The following is a 21891-nucleotide window of genomic DNA, read 5'->3' as shown; positions in this document are numbered from 1 at the left end:
AAACATGTTATAATGAATAGAATATTATATCAAATAATAAATCTCTATGTGCATACACATATACAAACATACCTCTGTATGTAAAAGTTAACTTACTTCCAGTAGGGATCAGATCTCTGTCGGGAATGAACAATTTGTACCCATAATGTTTTTCCAGCATATCTGGTAGAATTTCAAGGGCAAATCTTTCTTCTTCCCCAGTTTCTTGATTCCACTGGTCAGGGTCCACTTTGGTATATGACAAATATGCATCATAATCTTTGTTGTCTGTTGAAATATTTAAGCTATGTTAGAGAGATTATCATATAAAGATTACTTAATTGTATATGTGCATATATATATATGTATATATACATATACATTTCACTTCAAAGCAGGAAAAATCACTCATTACATTCATGTATTTCCATGTGCCAACTCAGGAAATATGCTTTCATTTATTTTCATCAATGCCAAGTGTCCTGGAAAATTTTAGAGGCATAAGAAGTCATGTCTTTGTGTTGTAAAGAAGGTGGAAGGGAAAAAAAAATTAATGAAAAGAGCAGCAGAATTTTAACTTCCTTTTAACCCTCTCAATAACAGTGCTATGGAGCTATAGAGAATCTCATTTACTTTTAAGAAATGCCTATTTTAGTAGCCTACTTTCTGCTGTTACTAATGGTGAATTCATTCCATTTTGCATCACAAATTAATCAATAGATCTATTTCCCATTCTTTTTTTCTAATCCATTTTACACAGTAATTATTGCAAAGAAAACTAAACTTAAACAAACACATTTTAAAGGGTCTTTTTTTTGGCATTTGTACATATGCATATTCTGACAGATTTCCATTCTTAATACTGGGAAAATGCCATACTCAAGAACTTCAAAAGAAAAAACAACATTTTGCTCAATTCTCTTTGATTTTACCTATAAATTATTAATGAATAAATTTTCATCATTCTAGGGAGTTTGTTCCCAGGGCTGTTAGTGCTGGAAGTACTTAAAAAAGTTACTTAATTCCAACTACTGTCCAGTGTAGAAATCCCTTCATTGTACATCATTTTTAGTAGATAGTTAACCAATTTTTGAATACCTCTAGTAATGAAGAGACAGTAATGTTCAAGAACTAATGTAAAAGAAAAGGGTCCGTGATAAACTCCCTTGCCTCATGTACCAACCTAAAACTGTGCAGAGTGTGGGCAATGAAAAAAAAAAAGAACTTGAGATCTTTATGCAAGAAGGTAAATTTGGTCTTGTAAAGACCAGTGAGACTTGATGAGATGTGACTCATGCCAGGAATATGTTTATAGAGGGCATGACTTTTTGCAAAGGAAAAGATGAAATAAAAGGTGTGGAAGAGTAGTGTTGCATATTTAAATATACATATATATTATGTTTGTATGTATGTATATATAGACACACATAAGGAAATATACTAACCAAAAGAAGAAATCTTAGAAGAGAATATTTAAGTAATGATCAATGGAAACAAGATTTTATGGTGGGAGTATTTTAGAAACCACCATACCAGAAGAGGGAATTTAATGATGTGTTAAGGAAACAGAATATTATGACTTGATATCAAAGCATACTATAATAGTGATTAGAGGTTTCCACTGACTGGGCATTTGTTGGAACTCCGTCTTTGCTAAAAGCAGATTAACTGATACATGTCTGATTTGCCCTAATGATATATATATATATTTTTTTCCCCCCCAAGGATAGGAGATAAAAGGATAAAAGGAACTGCTATATTTGATCTGACTCTGAACAGTAAAGAGGGACTAGTTGCCAAGTTAAAAATTAAAGAAACCCTGGGAAGAAGTAGTCGCTATAACTTTATTTTAGAATTTATGAAAGATGAAGAAAGGAAAATTTGATATATGCTGAAAGCTACCATAGATTTGGAAAAATAGAGAGAAAAATAAATGACTCATAACTTAAAAGATAACATAAGTTGGCTTAAGAGGCTCTCAAGAATGAAATTTTGATGACAAAGATAAATTATTCAGGTGAGAAAAAGAAGTAGAGGATAAAGGAACAAATGTAGAAGACATATACTTGCTAATTTAATGGCATTTTTTTTAATGTATAAGAGTTAGAATTATGGGTAGGAAATAGTATGAAGAATGATAGTCTTTTAAAAATAGTCTCAGGAGTGCTAAACCCTCAGTGTTAACCAAGCCTGTAGATAAATTCTAAAAACCATAAAAGCACTTTTAAAAAGTTTTGGGATAAGAAGATTAAAGTAGGAAAAGGATTATTGCTTAAAAGTGGCATCGTAATGATGAATAACAGAAAGAAAGCAAAACTATTCAAATGTTCTATTTCTTCCATTTCCCCATGATGAGAACAATCTTCAAATTGTGAAGGCTAGAATGAAAATGATTGTTAGTGAATTAAAATTCAAGATAAGTCAAGACATATTAATAATGGCAGACATTTTCATAGTGTTTTAACATTTACAAAGTACCTTATCAATACTGTTATTTGGCTCTCACAACAATAACCGGTGATGCGCCTTATATGTTATTACATTCATTTTACAAATAATCAAACTGAATTTGAGAGTTTAATTAAATTGTTTTACAACATAGAGTTAATTAAGGAGCAAAAGTTGGATTCAAACTCAAGTTTTCCATCTTCTGAATCCAATACTCTACCTGCTAGTCTCTCTGTGGGCAATGAGTTTCATGTCATTAATCTCAGATTTACTACGTCAAGTACAGAAACAATCTGGCAGAGTTTAAGCTTATTAGGACCACAGAGCTAGATTTTGAGTGGTAGCAGCAGTTGCTGAAGAAATGTGGAGGACAGAGAAGTCACTGGGGTTAAAATAACCCACTTTTTCCCCAAAATGAAGATAGTTCTGATCAATGAGTTTGACTTGGATTTCTAGTGAAATCCTAAAATATGCCACTAAAGGGATATTTTGTGTGTCTTTTAAATAAAAAGGAATGATTATCAAGAGACAGTATGATATTAGTCATAGCAAATCATGTCAGACTCAGCTCATTTTCTCTTTTAAAGCTGAAGAGACCAAGAGATGAAGGATATCCTGTAGACATAATATAAATGAATGTCAGAAAGGAACATCACCAACAAGTGCTGTCTTTGTAGACAACAGAAAAAGGAGTTGGCTAGTATGGTTAGGGGGAAACAGAACTGAACAGAGAAAATAAACTATCAGTGATAATCTGGAGGGTGATCCTTGATCTCTCGAATATCTCTAACTTTATCAATATGTAGACATATATATCTAGATAACTAGACACGTATGTAGAATGAAGAAATTGAGATTAATATTCTTATAAAATATGTTTCATAATTTTGCAAGGTGACTTTATGTTTTTAAAAAACTTCATTGGAGAAAAAACTGAAATCTACCCATACCTTTAAGTTATCGTTTCCACGCTGATATGAACCTGATAATCTACAAAGTAATTCACAGTATTTTTGAGATGACATTTCTTTGCTACAACTTATATCTTCATTGTGAACAGATAATCATTTTATAAGTTCCTTAAACGATGAAGCCAATAAACACTTAACAAGATTCCTTTACCCTGACTCAGATCCATACTTTTTTGAGACTCTAATATCATCCAAACAGTAATTTGAAAATTTTGGCAAATTGGAATTAAAACATCTAGAATTATGGTATAGTACAGTGATAGGAATAGGAAAAACCGCAAGAAGAACACCTGGATTTACTCTATTAGGCAGACATTTCTTCACTTTAATATATGAATATACTTTGCTTTTTTTCCATCCAAACTAGGAAACTACTTACTAGCTTATTCCCTAAGAACTAGGTCAATCAACTTCAATAGGCTTACAAAATTTGAATATGAAAATGAAGTATTTCCATGAAAAAGAAATGATACTCAATCATAATATGTTTAGTCCAAGAGAAACTATTTGCACAGGGAAGAAAGATAGGAAGATTGGGACAGAAGCCAGATTGACTAAACAGTTATCTACATAAACACCTGAGACACATAGAAATACCATAAATGTTGGCAACTCACTAAAAGAAGAAGAAATAGAATGAAAGAAATCATGGGCACAGTTAGAGAAAAGCAAAATCAGAGAATAAACAATTGAGAAAGGCATTTTTCCTAGATAAAGATCAATCAGCAACAACAATTTAATTCAAGAAATTAAACAAGCATGTGTTAGTCATCTTCTATATGCTGAATCTTTGATTATAGCCAGGTACTTAGGGAAATTTAGATTGTAGATAAAAGTATTTGACCATATCTAGTTAAATAGAGGATTGTCATACATATAATAATAACGAATAGAAAACAAAATATCATAATAGATGAGAGATGAAAACAAAGGATAATAAGAAGTTGGAATGTGAAAGGTCATCAATGTAATGGAGGAAGAGAGATTTGCCAAATCTTTGTAGAGGAAGTGACATTGTCTATTTGAGCTAGGTATTAGGTAATGGAAAGGTAGAGTTCATGCAGTAAAAAACCCCTTTCTCCAACTCTCCGAATTATGGTTAAAAAAAAAAAAAGCTTTAAGTAGAAATGTCAGGCTATGAACTTTTATCATGAACTTTTAGAGAATTCCTTTTAGAGAAATACTAAAGATGCCAAACTTCAAAAGGATTAGGTTATGAAACCTAGAGTGAAAGGAAAAGAACTTTAGCACATATAATAATATTCTGTATTTTATTTATTTTGTGGGACTAGATGAGATAGTGACAGATGACAGATGTATCAGTGATTGCCTGGGTTTTCCATTTGTGAAGGAACGTTGCCAATTCTCTGAATTTTTGTAGCATCATTCATGAGAGGCACAATCTGCTACAATAGGAAAGCTGAAGGAGCTTCGCTATGGAAGCTGGCATACTGATAAAACCCTCCCTGTTCCAACTGACAACAGTCACTAAAACTGTGAATCATTTTCATAAGAAAGAATAAATTTAAAACACCACCATGGCTATCCAAATAATAACTCCTTCCATCAACAGGGATACCTTTCATTCAGGAGGCAGAGTCAAGATGGCGGCATAGAGGCAGCAAAAGTTCAGACCTCTGAAAACCCTTTCTTACTGATTACAAACTAAATACTCCTAGGGGACTGAAAATCAAACCTAACAAGACAGAGCCAAGGAAGCTTCCTGCTGGACTCAACTTAAACGGGATGCCCCCAAAAGCCAGAATTCAAGAACACTTGGGTTTAAGGGGAAGGAAGAAGGAAGGCCCCTGGGACCCCTCCCCTACCTATAGCACTAAGTCTCCAGGGCAACTGGGCAGGCAAAGGTGCTGGTCTGGAGGGAGTACCTTGTGGGCAAAGCTGTGGTAGGCTCAGAGCATTGAAAACAGGTGGTGGGGAAGCAGTTAGAGAAGAAGCACAGAGTGCAGAGCAGGCAGTCAAGTTGCAACAGCGGAGACATTCCATATTGCCACCCCCCCTCCCGAGGATTGGGCCTCAGGGCACATACAGCTCAACCCAGCTGGACTTAATCCCATCAAAGCCTTCTGAGGGCAGGGAAGCTCAAGCTCTAATACTTCTCCCCCACAGACTGTGCTGAGAGATTTGCTGACAAAGCTCCAAGGGTGAAGACGGAAAGAAAAGCCCCAAACCACAAAAAAAATGAGAGAAGCAAGAGTACAGGTAACTGCAGGGAGTAAAGAAGGGGTAAATATGAGCAAACAATAGAAAAAGGAAAAAGGAATTACAATCGACAGCTTCTATACAGGCAATGAACAAAGAGCAAATGGAACAGAGAAGGATGAGGGAACACCAAGAAAAACAACAGAAAATGCAGCAAATTGGATACAGGCTCTGGAAGAACTCAAAATACAATTCAAAACACCATTAATAGAGGCTGAAGAAAACTGGGGAAAGAACTTAAAAAGTAAGATAGGTCATCTGGAAACAGAGGCACTTGGACTCAAACAAAAAAAATAGTGTCTTGAAAGCCAAAATCAAGCAGCTTGAAAATGAGGCAAAGGAGATGAAAGATGAGGCAAAGAAGATGAAAGATGACCTCCAAGGAAAATCAGACCAGAAGGAGAAGAATGACCAAAAAGCCAGGGATGAAATCCAGTCTTTAAAATCCAGAATACAACAACTAGAAACAAGCAACTTCATAAGGCAGCAGGACACTATAAAACAAAATCAAAAGAATGAAACAATTGAGGAAAATATGAAGCGCCTCATTCACAAGACAGAAGATTTAGAAAAATCATTCCAAGAGAGACAAGTTAAGAATCATTGGTCTATTGGAAGACCATGACAAAAGAAAAAAAAAAAACCTGGACATCATCCTACAGGAAATTATCCAAGAAAACTGCCCTGACATTCTAGAACAAGAGGGAAAAGTGGAGATTGAAAGACTCCATAAATCACCTCCTGTACTTAATCCCCAACTGACAACACCCAGGAATCTTACAGCAAAATTCAAGAACTATCATACCAAGAAAAAAATATTGTAAGCTGCTAAGAAGTCATTCAGATACCATGGAACCACAATGAGGGTAACACAGGATCTGGCTGCATCTACTCTGAAGGACCAAAAGGCATGGAATATGATATTCTGGAAAGCAAAGGAACTAGGTCTACAACTAAGAATCAATTACCCAGAAAAACTGACGATATTCTTACAAGGGAAAGCGTAAATGCCCCAACACAGAACTCAGGAAAATTATGAAAAGGTAATTAAGAAAGAGAGAAAAAACAAAACCAAAACCAAAACCAAAACAGCAACAACTTTTTTTAAGAGTCCTAATAAGTTAAAATGATATGTATCCCTATAAGAAAAGAGGTCATTGTTAACTCTTAAAAATTGTTATTATCACCTGGGCAGCTAGAAGTATTACACTTAGAGGGAATAGTGACTAACTGTATAGGATGAAATGCCAAGACATAAATATGTATATAGATATATGTAAGCATGAATGCACATATATACAACTAGAGCTAAAAAAAGAGGTTAATACTAAAAGAAATGGGAAAAGAAACAAAAGGGGGTAAATTTATATGTCACAAAAGAAGCTCATGGCAGGATGGGGGAGAACATCAAAACACTGGAATAGTAATGAGGTTGGAGATAGGAAATACTCAATTCTTACATGCATTGAAATTGACTCAAAGAGGGAAGAACAATCCAATCCATTGGGGCAGAGAATTGATTTGCACCCTATAGGGAAGTAGGAGGGTAATAATTGGACTGATGGGGAGGGAAGCAGTACAAGGGAGGGAGAGGATGAGGGGCAGTTTAAAAAGACTGTAAAGAAAATAAGGGGGGAATAAGAATGGATGGGAGTAGAAAGGAAAGTAAAATAAGGGTGGGAATTAGGGGGACTGATTAAAAACAAAACCTTGGTGTAGAAGGAAATAGTGAAAGAAGAAAAGGCAGGACTAGGAGTTGTAAAAGTTAAAATTAAATCTCAATAATAATATTATATTTTAAGAGATTTATTAATGATCATTAGAAATAAAAGAATAAAGAAGATACAAAATAAAGACCACATGCTCATGGCTGGTTAGCCATTTTTTAGTCAACCCCACTCACCACCATCAATGCTGATTTTACATGAGAGAGAGAGCCTCCAACGCTTATGCCCTTTATCCTCTGTCTACAGGAAGTACGTAATGGCAGGAAGTCAGTGGACTCTTTGGATATGAAGTTCTTTTTTAGGGTAACAGATTTTTAATCATACATTCTCCCCTGAGACCCATGGAAGACTAGTGTCTCCAGTGGGTCTTGTAAGCATACCAACTTTGAAATTGCAATAATTTGAGGAAAAGAGGAAGAGAACAAAACCAGTAATTTATAGGCTCATTGACAAAAAACCAGTCTGGGGCAGTCCCCTTTGGCAAAAGAGTATACATACAAAACAAATGCATTAAAAACCCACATAGTTCAAATCACCACATCCCAAAGTTCACTCTGTATCTTTTGGTGTAGTGTGTGGTCTGTGGAGGCATCTTCATGGTGTCTTCTCCAAACAGTTCACTTTCTGGATTCAGAGAGGTAGCATATTTCTTAACCTAAAATTACTCTCAAAGGGAATTTAAACTTTGCAGTTTAAAATAATAAGAATACATTCCCCCCTGAAGAGTGTGTTGAAAAACACAGGGATCACTTAGGGATGCATGGCTGAGTTATGAGGTATATGAATCAATTGGCAAGAGAAATAAAAAAATATTTAAAAATTCCAAATAAAAAAAATTCTGAATGAAATATAGACTATCAAAGTCTTATGTGTAAAAATCCTAAGTAAAGGAAAAGTAAACCTATAACAGGTCCTTGAATCAGGGCCCAATTAAAATGATTTAAGCAATTATGCATTGACCCAATCAGTAGCCAGGACTATAGAAAGTTTACCACACCATAAAAGATAGAAAAGGGACTAGATTATAGGAGCCAGGTAGGAGCCAAATTTGAGATACTTGGTAAAATGTGGAACAAGGAAGACCTGCTTTTAACACATGTTAAACAACTGCAACCTTGAACCCCAAACAAGTTCAAGTCCTCTTGTCTTGGCTCAAAATTTTCATGAATCCCATTGGGATTGGTTGGCCTCTTTGACCTTGTGCTTGATAGGCACTATGCAGTTTAGCTTTGTGCTTCTTTGGCACTGTGCAGTGGCTCTTTTTGTATTCTCTTGTCCTGGAATCAGACAGAATCATTACACAAAGTCTCATAATTCTTTTTTAAACAATCAGTGGCATCACTTTCATAGTCTCAAACTTTTGGGGCATACATTGACATTATATCAAATATATTTTAAATTTATATTACTGCAAAATCAAAAAAGTTAAAGAAAATCTTCTCAATGCTAGTGACATGTGCTTCAAATACAAAAAGGAAAGAAAAAATAAAACTGAAATAGTATATTTCACATGCAAGTAAAAACAAGAATAAAAAAGTTTTAAAAATAAAAATATATATAACTTAAAAATCAATGACACACTGTGTCAGCTAAGGAAATATAGAATACAAGGTTTCTCACCAAAAATGAGATCCATTTCCTCTTCATACCTGGCCATGATCCACTGTGAGTGCAAAGCAAATGATTTTCACACAAAGTAAAAGTTTTTTTTAAAAAAAAACAATAGTACAATATGCAATGTACACTAAAAATTATCAATATCCCCAGAGTTATAATAGCCCATTCTATTATAATAGCAAACAAACCCCCTATCATATTTCATATAAGTTGCTCTTTGACAAAAAAAAAAACAATAAAAAACTATGAACTGATGAATATTTTTCACAATTTTTACAGATGTAGCAAATCTTTCAATCTTGGCAAATATATTTTTAAACAAAGTAAAACTTATTTGGGTCTAGAACACCACCAAAAAATCTAGATTGCTCTGGTGGAAGTAAATTAAACTGAAGAATTTTGCAGGAGCTCTTTTTGGCTTCCTGCTTCATATAAATATGTTGGTAGGAACATTTCTTTGTTTCTCGACCTTTAATACAACATTCTTTAAAATATAAATATAAAAAGAACTTATCCATTCAGAAACCACTAGTTAATTAAAATTATTTCTGAAGACCCCTTAACATTACAATTAAATTGTTAGCTTATTAAATTCTCTAAAGGTTGTTAGACAGGTTGAGTCCATCAATCAACTATGTGACAATTAATAAATGCAAAATGGAAAAAAAAGGCTGTTTATGGACTTTTACAATATTTTGTTCAGTATTCATAAGGAAAAGGTAACAGAATATATCTAATAGTTAAAACACAGAAGATTAAAATGATTCAGTATAACAGAACAGTATCGAATATATTTAATATATGAACTTAAAACAACAAAATTAAATCTTAAACAAAACAACCAGCAAAATACAATAAAATACAGAGACTTTCATTTTAAAAAAATGGAGTCTGAAGAGGCTTAAAATTTCACAACCAGACCCTTTAAAGTTCCTTTTTCTAAAATTCATATCCCTATTGTCAGCACTGTGGTATGACCATAGTGAGGGAGAGCATGAGTTTTAGGAATCTCAAACTGGGCAGGCCCCAAAAGGTAAAGGGTTGTAGGGGGATGCATTTCTCCCCTGAATCTCAGGCAAGATAATTGAAAGGATCAGTGGTAGAAAGAAAAAAAAAACCTCCTAAAGCTGGAAGCTGTTTGAAATAGGTAATGCAGTGCTCTTTCATAGAATATGCCATGATTGTAATCAACTTCCTGTTTGGAAGAGTCTCTTTCTTCTCCCCATCCCTCCTGAGGTAAAATACTAGTTTCCCCAGAGGGAGTTAGGAGGCTAATCATTGCCTAAGGAAAAAACACCAGGTTTTTATTTATTTATTTTTACCATCTGCCCTGAGGAGCACCCCAAGGACTTCTAGCTTCTTGGTGGCAGTAATCAGCCCAGCAGAGGCAGCAATAGCTATCAGGGTCTGTGTGGAGGCTGATTTAGGATTGGAGGTGGAGATTAGGAGGAGGATTTCTGGTGGCTGGGGGCTGGTACAGAGTGAGCAATCCAGGTCCGGAAGATCAGGAGGAAGCAGTATCAGCAATGAAGGAGTCAGCAGTGAGGAGGAACAAAGGAGGAATGAGGAAAGAAGGACTCAAGCAGGTGGAGGAGAGAAGCAGTTTATTTCTTCTTTGCCAAGAGTCCTTCTGATAAAAATAGCCTGGCCAGTAGGGAGAGCAAGCAATTGGGCAAAAAGTAGTAAAAGAAAAATGCAGCAGCTCCAAAGAAAGTTGGAGTTTATGAGGGTGGGTGGGGTGGGCAAAAAGCCTTGGCAGGAGAAATGTGGCTTAAAAATTTTTTTATCTAGGCTATCTTAAACATTTGAAAGGTTCTTCTCTGACAAGTGGTTGCCATCAATGTAAAAGTTAAAATTAAATCTTAATAATAATATTATATTTTAAGAGATTTATTAATGATCATTAGAAATCAAGGAATAAAGAAGATACAAAATAAAGACCATGTGCCCCATGGATGGTTAGCCATTTTTTAGTCAACCCCACTCACCACCATCAATGTTGATTCTACATCAGAAAAAGGGAGCCTCCAAAGCCCATGCCCTTTATCCTCTGTCTACAGGAAGTACATAATGACAGGAAGTCAGTGGGCTCTTGGGATATGTAGTTATTTTTTAGGGTAAAAGATTTTTAATTATACAGAGTGGAAATCAAAATGTTCGGAAATACACAGTTGGTAATCATAACTCTGAATGTGAATGGAATGAACTCACCCATCAAATGCAAGCAAATAGCAGAGTGGATTAGAATCCAAAACCCTACCATATACTGTCTATAAGAAACACACATGAATAAGGTAGACACTCCTAAGGTAAAACTGAGAGGATGGAGCCAAATCTATTGGGCATCAACTGATAAAAAGAAGGCAGGAGTCATAATCATAATATCTGACAAAGCCAAAGTAAAAATAGATCTCATCATTGTTAAAAGAGATAGGGAAGGTAATTACATCCTGATAAAAGGCAGTATAGACAATGAGGAAATATCAGTACTCAACATGTATGCACCAAATGGCATAGCATCCAAATTTTTAAAGGAGAAACTAGAGGAGCTCAAGGATGAAATAGAAAAACTAGACTAGTGGGAGACCTGAACCTTCCTTTATCAGAACTAGATAAATAAAAAAATAAATAAGAAAAAGGTAAGATAAGTGAATGAAATCTTAGAAAAATTAGACTTAGTTAATATGTGGAGAAAAATAAATAAGGACAAAAAGAATATACCTTCTTTTCAGCAGCACATGGTACATTCACAAAGATTGACTATGTACTAGGGCATAAAAACATTGCAAACAAGTGCAAAAGAGCATAAACAATAAATGCAACTTTCTCAGACTACAATGTAATGAAAGTAATAATTAGTAAGGGTACATGGAGAGGTAAATTTAAAAATAATTGGAAATTAAACAAAACAAATCATAGAAAAAATTAATAATTTCATTGAAGAAAATGACAATGATGAGACATCCTTTCAAAATCGATGGGATGCAGCCAAAGCAGTACTCAGGGGAAATTCATATCCTTGAGTTAATATATTATCAAATTAGAGAGGACAGAAGTCAATGATTTGGGCATGCAAATTAGAAAACTAGAAAGTGAACAAATTAAAAATCCTCAGATGAAGACTAAATTAGAGATCCAAAAAATCAAAGGAGAAATTAATAAAAATGAAAGTCATAGAACTATTGATTTAATAAATAAGACTAGAAGCTGTTACTTTAAAAAAAAGAAATAAAATATTACTCTTCTTTCTGAGGGAAAGGAGGCTTTTGTTTCATTTGAAAAAGGCAATATTTCACCCTATGAACTTCATCACTTCCCTCCATCCTCTCCAGATCCTTTGGATATTAATCGTAATTTATCCCTTTTTCTTCTTTTTCTCATTTTCAATTTCATCATATATTGTGACTCAATGCTTTCTAAAAAACTTATGTAAGAATACTCTATCCTTTCACACATTTTTTCCATTCTTACTAGTTGTCATCCAATGGGTACTAGATTGTAAAATAATTTATTATGCACATATTATGTATTAAGCATTGGAAATAAAAAAAAAATTGAAACAGTCTCTGCTTTCAAAAAAGGTCATACTCTAGTTAGATGAGACGACACATAAAAAAGGATTCAAATTGTTGGGAAGTGGAAATACCAGGATGTACTTATCATCTGGAAAAAATAGTAGGGAATATAACAAGGCCTTATGGAGCTGCTGGTTCAATGTCAGAGCGGAAGGTCCTTGACTAAGAGGGGAGTGGGTCCAAGGATTAGAGTGTGCTTGTATACATCTTGTAAAGGTGTAGTTGGGAGAAATGAAGACATCTACTTTTATACCTAACTGCTATACTCTAGTTGTCTACAAAGTGCCTGAACTCTTTCTGCATCTACTCATTTCCCAATCTCCTTTCCAATCTAGCTTCTTATCTCATAACTCTATTGAAACTGATCTATACAAGAATATCAGTGTTCTTTTATTTTCTATTTCAAATGACCATTTCCCAGTGCTTATCTTTGACTTCCTTTAATATTTTTTATACAATTTAGGCAGTTAACAACTTCTTCTTCTTGGAGCTTATTTTTTTGTCCTCTATACCTTTCTATTCTGGGTCTGTCTGTTCCACCCTATTTGACTACTTCTTTTCAGTTTCTTAGCAGGATAACTATTTCTTTTCCCTTTAGAGTGAGAATTCAGCAGGACTCTGTCCTAGGAAAACTTTTCTTATCACTATATTCTTTCTTGCTGATCTTAGAAATCCCATCATCTCCACTGTATTCAACTATCATCTCTTGACAAATGACTCCCAGACTTTTTATTGAGATGTACCCTCCAGCCTCAAGTCTAGTCATATCTATTGAATCTCTTATTTTTTGTGGGGGAGGGGAAGGATAGTAATGGAAGGACTTTGTAAATGTAGAAATTTCTTCTATTAATGCAGATTTACAGCTTCTTTACTATATATATATAGTCTTAGAAAGGAGCCTGGACACTGAGGGGTTAAATGACTGGTAGTCACATAGCTAGTATATATCAAGACTTGAGTTCAATTTTTCCTAACTTAAAAGCCAGTTCTATGTCCACCATGCCATATTACCTCTTACATGCATATTGAAGTAGAGCTCTTTATCTTCCCCCTAAAACCTGCTCCTCCTTTTTTGTTGTTTTTTTCAATTGTGTGAACCCATTTGGAGTTTTCTTGGTTAAGACATTGGAGTGGTTTGCTGTTCCCTCTTCAGATTAATTTATAGATGAGGAAACTGAAGCAAACATGGTTAAATAACTTGCCCAGAGACACAAATTTAGTAAGTATCTGAAGCCAGATTAGAACCCAGGAAGATAATCTTCCTTATTCCAGGGGCAGCATTATATCTACTGAACTACCCTAACTGTTCCTCCTTTACATTATCCTTTTCTTATTAATATAAGCACTGTTTTTCCACCCCAAAGTGTGAAATCCATATTTTCTATGATTCTTCCCTCTTGATTACCCCCAAATGCCAAGGATTCCTTAGGCCAATATTTAGGGTCTACTCTCCAACTTTTTCCCCTCGGTCTTTGTCACATTTCTCCCCTTTAAAAATTATATTTCAATGATTAGGTAAATGATGAATTAAGTTTCATCCAACAGTATCACTTAAACTTGATATACATTTGATATACAATATTTGGATAAGCATAAGATAATTGTAGAGACATCCATTATATTAATACAAGAGCTATTGATATAGGAACATTTTTAATTCAGCCTCACCCTCACAGTCATCATTTGAAGAAGCAACTCCTGTAAAGAAGAGGTCAACTATTTCCATCAATAGATAACCAAAATTATAACCAAATGTCACCCACAGGATAGTCCAAACAGTCTGGCTAATGTTTTAAGGCACCCTGAGGAAAAGATAGGAGGCAGCTAATGGCAGGCACGTAGAACTACCATCACCCTAATCCCATAAACTCTCAGGTCAGGACCCTGAAACGAATGACCTCTACACTGGCGATGTTTTCATATTATCACCCAAAGCCACTATACTGGGAAACAATGCCTCTGGAGACTCAGCCTGGCAACTTTTCATGCAGGTGCTATAGGACATAAGCTACTGAAACCCAGAAAAAAAAGTTCTTACTATCAAAGTCCTTGGCAATGTAAAATAGTTCAACATTAGAATGTGATATAAAATTTCATCAGTTGAGATGACCTTAAAGAAAGTATATTGCCATCTGCTTTGTAGCTGCACTGTAAAGACTTGTTATTTAACTTGCAGATGGAATCATCCATATGTGTTGCTTCCACCATTAGAGTGGGAGCTCCCTGAGAGCAGAGATTCCTAACTTGTCTGTTTGTATTCTTAGCACTTAGCACAGTGCTTTGCACATGATAATCACTTGAAAATGTTTTTCATTCATTCATTCAATGGTAAAAAAGAAGATAGTACAGCTGCTTCACTGAGTGATCCACTCAATACAGAGAGATTCTATAATTTGGACTGCAGACCAGTGTGCCCAAAGGTACTCTTGGGTAATTTTCAGGGCCACAAATTTCTTAATTAGTTATAACATAGTGGTTATGTTCAGGTATAGTCCTTTTTTACCTTTCCCTACTGATAAGTATTTCATTCCAGTATTATCGTTCTTTAAAAAAAAAAAACATTGCCTTGACAAAATAAATATTTTAATAATATGTAAATGCTTTGACTTTTCCTAACATCACATTTGTGAAAGATTGATTTGATTCATGAGAAGTTTTAATGTCTTGGTTATATCTTTGAACTTGGCTGGAAAGTGAGGCACAAATAATGTGGAGAAGATAATATCTGAGAAATAAGACAGAGAAATCTTGTTTGACCACACGTGGGGTTGGTTTCCATTGAGGCAGTTTTTGAGAGGGATGATAAATCTATGCAACCATATGATCCTTCAAGGGAATCTTGAACATAAGGAAACTAGATGGCTTCAGAGATGGCAGCAGCAGAAGATCTAGGCAATATCTAAGTGACAAGAAGTTCTTGAGTCAAGGCTGGAGCCATTATCAGTGGAGAAGAAATGAAATAACAGAATCTTCTGCAGACAAATCTGAATTCCTGGAATAAGTGGGAGCCAAAGACAAGGAACACAACAAAATCACACTGCAGAAGAGCAACTTTGGATCCTGATAGGGATCTATGAACTCTAGTGACTAGAGACTCTAGTGTCTAGGGTAATGGGAATAACTCGAGAAAACAGAAGTTTTTTTCTGCTTACAAGAAAATTTCAATGCCAAGGTAGTATTTAACATAAAATAAATTCATGAACTCTCCATAAGAATTGCAACCATAATGAAAATTATCTATTTGACATCAACACAAAATGAGACATAAAATACAGACACAATTATCAAATGTGTTCAACATTGTCATGAATGATGACTTAAATAGAGTTCAAGCAGAAGTCTATAACTTAGAAAAGATTCTTCTCCATTTACATAGGAAAAGTAATTGAATTAAAAGTAATAAATGGTGACACATTGGTGAGTAAATCTATAGAAAATATTTCCTTAATAGGTAATAGAGATACTATAACTGAATAAAATGAGGAGAATGAGATGGAAAACAATTGGTGAATTAATTATTCTAAACAATGTCCTGTTGAAAAAGCCCATCATCCCTTTAACACTCAGAGAGTTACATTTTCAAGTTATCCAAGGACAATGTAAAATACCAATATGTACATGAGAACTGGAATAAAAGAAATCAGCAAGGACATGTAGGACTAGAAAGGGAACTAGCCTTGTTTTGAGGCACCGTGCAATTATGATTACAATGGTAATTCCTAGAGGATATTTTGTAGCCTTCCTCACCAATTTAACACATCTAAAAATGTCTTTGTCCCTTATACTACCTTCTCAAGTCTTCTCCTAGTACCTAAAAGAGAAACCCAGATATTCTTATTGACCTCTTTTGAAAGATTGTGATAAAGATGGCACCATTTCCCCAGGCTTATCATTTGCCATCAAATATTCAATGAAGAAATGTGCTTTCCAGTTATTGTTACTGTTGTTGAATTAGTGGGATACCAAGTCTGCTATATAGATTACTCTGCCAGATACAGTTACTGTGATGGTTGCTTTTTCTTAACTTTTTCTCTTTCCTATAAGCAAAGGATTTCTGGGTGACCATGGAGAAAGGAAAGGTGATAGGGGGAGGATTAACATATGGAAATGACTGTGATATATAAAAAGAAAATGTTAATAAAACTTTTTAAAAATGATGATAGTCACAGTAACCAGAGAGCTCAAGCTGATTTTGAGAGCTTGTAACAAAACAGATCAGTGCTGCAGCTGAAATTGCAGTAGAAAAATCCACACTTCCATCACATGGGAACAAAGACTACATTAGACAAATGAGACTAGTAACCTTTTAAAATCCAGAGCTTACCTTTAAATGGACTCCAAGAGCTGATTACACATTGCTCTAGTTGAGTTCTCATCTCTTCATATCCTCTAGAGTAATTTATAGAAACTGAACTAACACCCACTGGATTGGAAGGGGCTGTTCACATGCAAATAATTCTAGCCTAAATGTAGTTAGAAAAGCCACTCTTGACTTGAGCAGATGCTCAGCTTCTAGATCAATGGGAAGCTTGATGTATATCTAATTCCTCTGTTTCCCCAGAGCCCATGTCAGCCACCTAGTAAAGATCTAGACATTTATTTGATACTGAGAACAAGCTGCTGATTTTAAAGTTTTCAGTTTCCAAATAAAGTGCCTGATAGAAGATTAAATTCATCATTGCTTATTTTCTCAGAATAAAAGTAATGCAAAGACTTTTAACCCAATCATTTCCTTAATAAAATAAGAATTTAAAAGGATGTGAAAAATATCTCCCAAGAATTTTTTTGCTAAACATATAATTATATTTATACTGAATTTACGAGTTTATAAGATGCTTTCTTCATAACAACTCCACAAGGTAGGTCAATTAAATATAAATGGGGCACATGAAGGTCAAGTGATGGTTACTAGTCTACTGAATATAGGACCCCAAATTAATTTAATGTATCTGTTCAGTGCTTGTCCTACTGAATAAAAATACGGACAAATCTTAATGTCTGTGTCTTCTAAATCTTTACGACAGAGGACAGAATTTTTAGTACCACAGAAGAAGTGAAATTATATTACTAATTTAAAGGGATAGATTTAAGTTGAATTTAATGTTATACACTGGTCTAAATGTAGTTGAAGCAGGATTATTCAAGTGTGTAAGATGTTACTTTTAATAGTGAAGCTCTTTAACTTGTCCACTTTGGAAATATAATAAATACGCTCTTAGTAATAACTCTCATAAGATCAAAAGTTAATTATTAAGTTATTTGTCAAGGATTTATTCCATATAAGGTCATCCTGAGTATAACTGTGTGATGGCAAGCATTCCATTAAAAGTGAATTATTTTATCTAATAAATGGTTGTTTTGTGATATGATGCCAAACACCTGTTCTGAGGGATTTTTTTAATCCCTTCAACTAATGAGATTTGTTGATGTTTTGGAATTTTATAGAAACATTTGAAGGAATTCAACTATGAGGAGATATAGAAGTAGAGTCTAATAAGAAAAGGGAGATGACATATTCTCAAATAGTGGGAGAAAGAAAGAAGAAACATGAAATAGATTGAGAAATCATTGATGCAATTCTTTTCAATACATCTGGGAGGATTTTAGCAACAGATTCTTGTGTAGCATGGAGGTGCATGATACAATGAATTCTTTCAGACAGAGTTTTGTCACTTTTTGTAGTTGAAGGTTATAATTGTTTTGGGAGAAACAATATAGGGGAGATTAAAGTCTATATAAAAAGCTTTATTTATATCTTGATATTTGATGGATTTCCTCTTTCCTTTATCCCCCTCCCTGAAATTCAGGGAGTCAGAGATATTCTTTGACTGCTTCTTGGTAGTCATGATAACACTTTTATTTGGGTGCTAAGTCAAAACTCTGTGTATATACTAAGGGGACACTCTCTAACTCTCAGATTTCCATATTTCTGCTGAAATTGCAGTTTAAAGATGGTTTTATGAACTCTAGAACCAGTATGTAAAGACACTTTTTTTTTTCTACCCACTGAATCAAAAGTTGTAAGCCAATGATGGCAAACCTTTTAGAGATGGAGGGCTGGGCCTTTCCCCTACCCCACCCCCAGACCAAGTGCCATGCCTGTGCCCCCCCATTGAGTGCCAGGTGTGCCCTTCTTCCCCCTTTACCCCACACAGGGTAGGTAGAAAGTGCTCCCATTGGGCTGTTGTGCAAAGAGGTGATGAAGTGACGAATGTCCTCAGTGAGTGTAGAGAGGGGGAGGGGAATGGCCTGAGGACTCTGTTCTCCTCCATCTTTGCCACCTGTGAGCCTTCCACTTGAGGTAGAAAGTACTCCTATTGGGCTACCAAGTCAGAGGTGATGTGAAAAAATGTCATCAGGCATGATGGAGAGGAGGAAGTTAGAAGCTCTGCCCAAGTCCTCCTGTCTTTCTAGAAACAAACTCTGGGGGAGTCCCGTGCCCATAGAGAGTACTCTACATGCCATCCTTGGCATCCATGCCATAGGTTTGCCATCACTGCTATAAGCTAATGGTGACCTAGGTAAGTGGTTTCCTGTTTGTGTCTTATTCTCTTAGTACATGACCTTGTGAAACATAAAAAAAATAGTATCATCTTCCTCTCTTAAAGTCAAAGGTTTGCTTAGGAAGCCATGAGATAATGGTTTGTGTTCTGGTATAAAGGAAGAGTACCCCAGAGCTCAGAGAGTCAGGCTCAGGAAATCATTCTTAACCTTTAATGGCAGCAGAAGGAAGACTCCTGAGAAGCAGCTAGGTGGCAAAATGGAGAAAGGCCTGAAAATATTAGACATAATCTAGCCTAATTCCCTTCTTTAATAAATAGAGAAACTGAGGCTCAAAGAATTGAAATAATTTGTTTAATTACATGGCTAATTAATGGAAATAGGAGAAGAATGTGGGTTGTATGAAAGGAAGACTATTCATTTTCTTGGCAGAAAAGAAAAAGAAAAACAATTATCTTTCAAAATATCCCTGAAATCAAAAATGATAAATTTAGTCAAACCAGTTATTGGGAGTGATAGAAGACAGAAGACACTGGCTCAAGGCAAAAATAAGACAGAGAAGATGGTATCTTGAAAACTAAGTAATGGTCACAGGATAGAAGAGAAAAGAAAACAAATATTATTGGTTTTAATATAAGACTTAGAAGATGATAATTAGAGTGGTAACAAGAAACTGCTAATTATAGATTAAATGCTCCTGAGTAATTAAAATCTATGTAACTAATTATTTAACTTCTCTGGACCTCAGCCTTGTACATATAAAAAAGAAGGGTTGGGCTTGATGCCTCCTAAGATCCACTTTAGCCTTCAATTTGTATCTTGATGAGGGTAGGTAAGTGTTAAAGTAGATAGAACAGGAGGCCTGGAGTAAGGAAGACTCCACTTTCTGATTTTAAATCTGGCCTCAAACACTTAATAGCTGTGTAACCTGGGTCAAATTGCTTGATCATTGTTTCCTCAGGTTCTTTATCTGAAAAATGAGCTAGAAAAGGAAATTGAAAACCACTCTAGTATCTTTGTTAAGGAAACCCCAAAAAGAGGTCCCGAAGAGATGGATGTAATTGAAAAGTAACTAAACAACTGTATGCTGATAAAAGGTAAGTAACCCCAGAAAGATTCAACATGACCTGGGAGTAGATAAATCCCATATTCACTGAGAGAGAAGGTCCCTGGCATAGTGGTGAGCTGGTCAAATGAACAAGAAGCAAAAGCAATACAAAACAAACATCTAGTTTCTATCAAAGTAGGAGGGTGAGAGAGATGATCTACTGACCTATAAAAGTATGCCACACTTGTATTGCCATGCTTGTGATTTCTGTCAAGTAACAGCTATTTGGACAAAGTGTATCTATGGTTTTCTACTAGATAAGGTAAAGAAACTGGAGGGGAAAGCCCCTATTTTATGGATAGTCAGGGAGAATGAAATATTCAGTAGAATGGAAGAAGTTCTTTAAAAGGAAAATGACACCAAAAAAAATTCTTAAAGCACAATGGAGAATCTTAACTTTTATACCACAGGAAGAAGTAAAGAAGCATCATTGTATCTTTGGACCTACATAGGTATAGGTGTGTGTTTGTGTGTGTTGTGTGTGCATGCATCATGCACACACATACAGACACAAATACATCTATAGGCATAAATATAGTTATATATGTGAAACTCTTTGCTTCTGTTAGTATACCAGTATAATCTTGGGCAAATGATTGAAATAACTCTGGAACTCAATTCTTTCATTTATAATGAGGAGGTTGGAACACCCGAGCCTTTAATTCATAACCCTGTTCATAACTTCCTTTAGATACCAAAATCATGTTTCCTCTACTATTGGATCATCCTAGAATTTTTCTAGGTTCCGAAGAATTGCCAACCCCTGGCCCATTAAACATGGAATATCTCTTTGCAAGGCCTGATCCACTTCTACCACTGGTCCGTTCCTCCTCCTGTAGCCTCCATTCTATGGAGGGACCATGGCTGACCTACCTTTATTCCCCTCTTGTCCCTGTTTTTGACTTCCTCTGAACTTCAAATCATGCCCCCACATGTAGCATGTTCATCTATAGCCTCACCCTGCACAGCTCATTTCAATGCCTAGTATTCTCTTCCATTTGAATAAAAGTGGGGGCTGATTTTTTTCCTTGAAATTTTTTCTCTAGTATTTATTTTAACACCTGGCACATTGTAATTGTTTTTTGAAATCTGTTTTTTTTCCCTCCATCCCTTTCCCCTTCCTCTCTCCCTCCCTTCATTCATCTGTTCATTCGTTCATTTGTTCATTCATTCCTTCTCTCCTTCCTTCCCTTCTTTCTTCCCCATACTTCTAAATATATTCTCTTATGAGCCATAGAAAGTAAAGCTGCAAATGCAAAGGACTAGGTAACTTACAAGCCACTACAATTGACAACTCACATATACAATTTAAAGAGGAGCCATCCAACACTAGTTAAAGGAAGAAAAGACAAGTGTCTAGTAGAACCTAAATGTCTTTGAAGCAGGGATTGTTTCGTTTGTGTCTTTTAGCCTCTGTATCATAGGGCCTTACACAGAGCAAGCGCAGCTGTCCTTTGAATTGGATTGAATTGAACTGCTCTTTGGCAATGTACTACTGCGAGGATCTGAAGCAGCCTTATATCAGCTCGATATGAGCAACAATGGGACTGTACTGTCTTCCCAGGGCATGACGGAGAGGCTCCTGAGATTTTTCAGACCTGACAGCTACTATCTATGTCTGGTGATTTGTGCAGGGGTAAGTTAGAGTTCCATAAGGAAAAGAGAAGGCATTGCTAGGGATCAGGAGGATCTCAATTAGAAATTAAAGACTTTAAGGGCATGGGTGTTGTTTTCATTAGTGTTGC

General features: G+C 35.3%; 1 protein-coding gene across 1 annotated transcript in view; it reads right to left on the bottom strand.

Annotated features, from left to right (window-relative positions):
• The window catches only part of IL1RAPL1 (interleukin 1 receptor accessory protein like 1), a 1590341-nt gene that overhangs the window by 3744 nt on the left and 1564706 nt on the right, over nt 1-21891 (bottom strand). The window contains exon 10 of the mRNA XM_001362537.4: nt 97-267. Within this exon, the coding sequence (XP_001362574.3) occupies nt 97-267 (171 nt within the window). The remainder of the gene's footprint in view (nt 1-96; nt 268-21891) is intronic.

Source organism: Monodelphis domestica, chromosome 4, assembly GCF_027887165.1.
Source record: "Monodelphis domestica isolate mMonDom1 chromosome 4, mMonDom1.pri, whole genome shotgun sequence".
Lineage (NCBI taxonomy): Eukaryota > Metazoa > Chordata > Mammalia > Didelphimorphia > Didelphidae > Monodelphis > Monodelphis domestica.
Note: the sequence above shows the minus strand (reverse complement) of the source record. Positions and strands in the feature narration are given on the sequence as shown.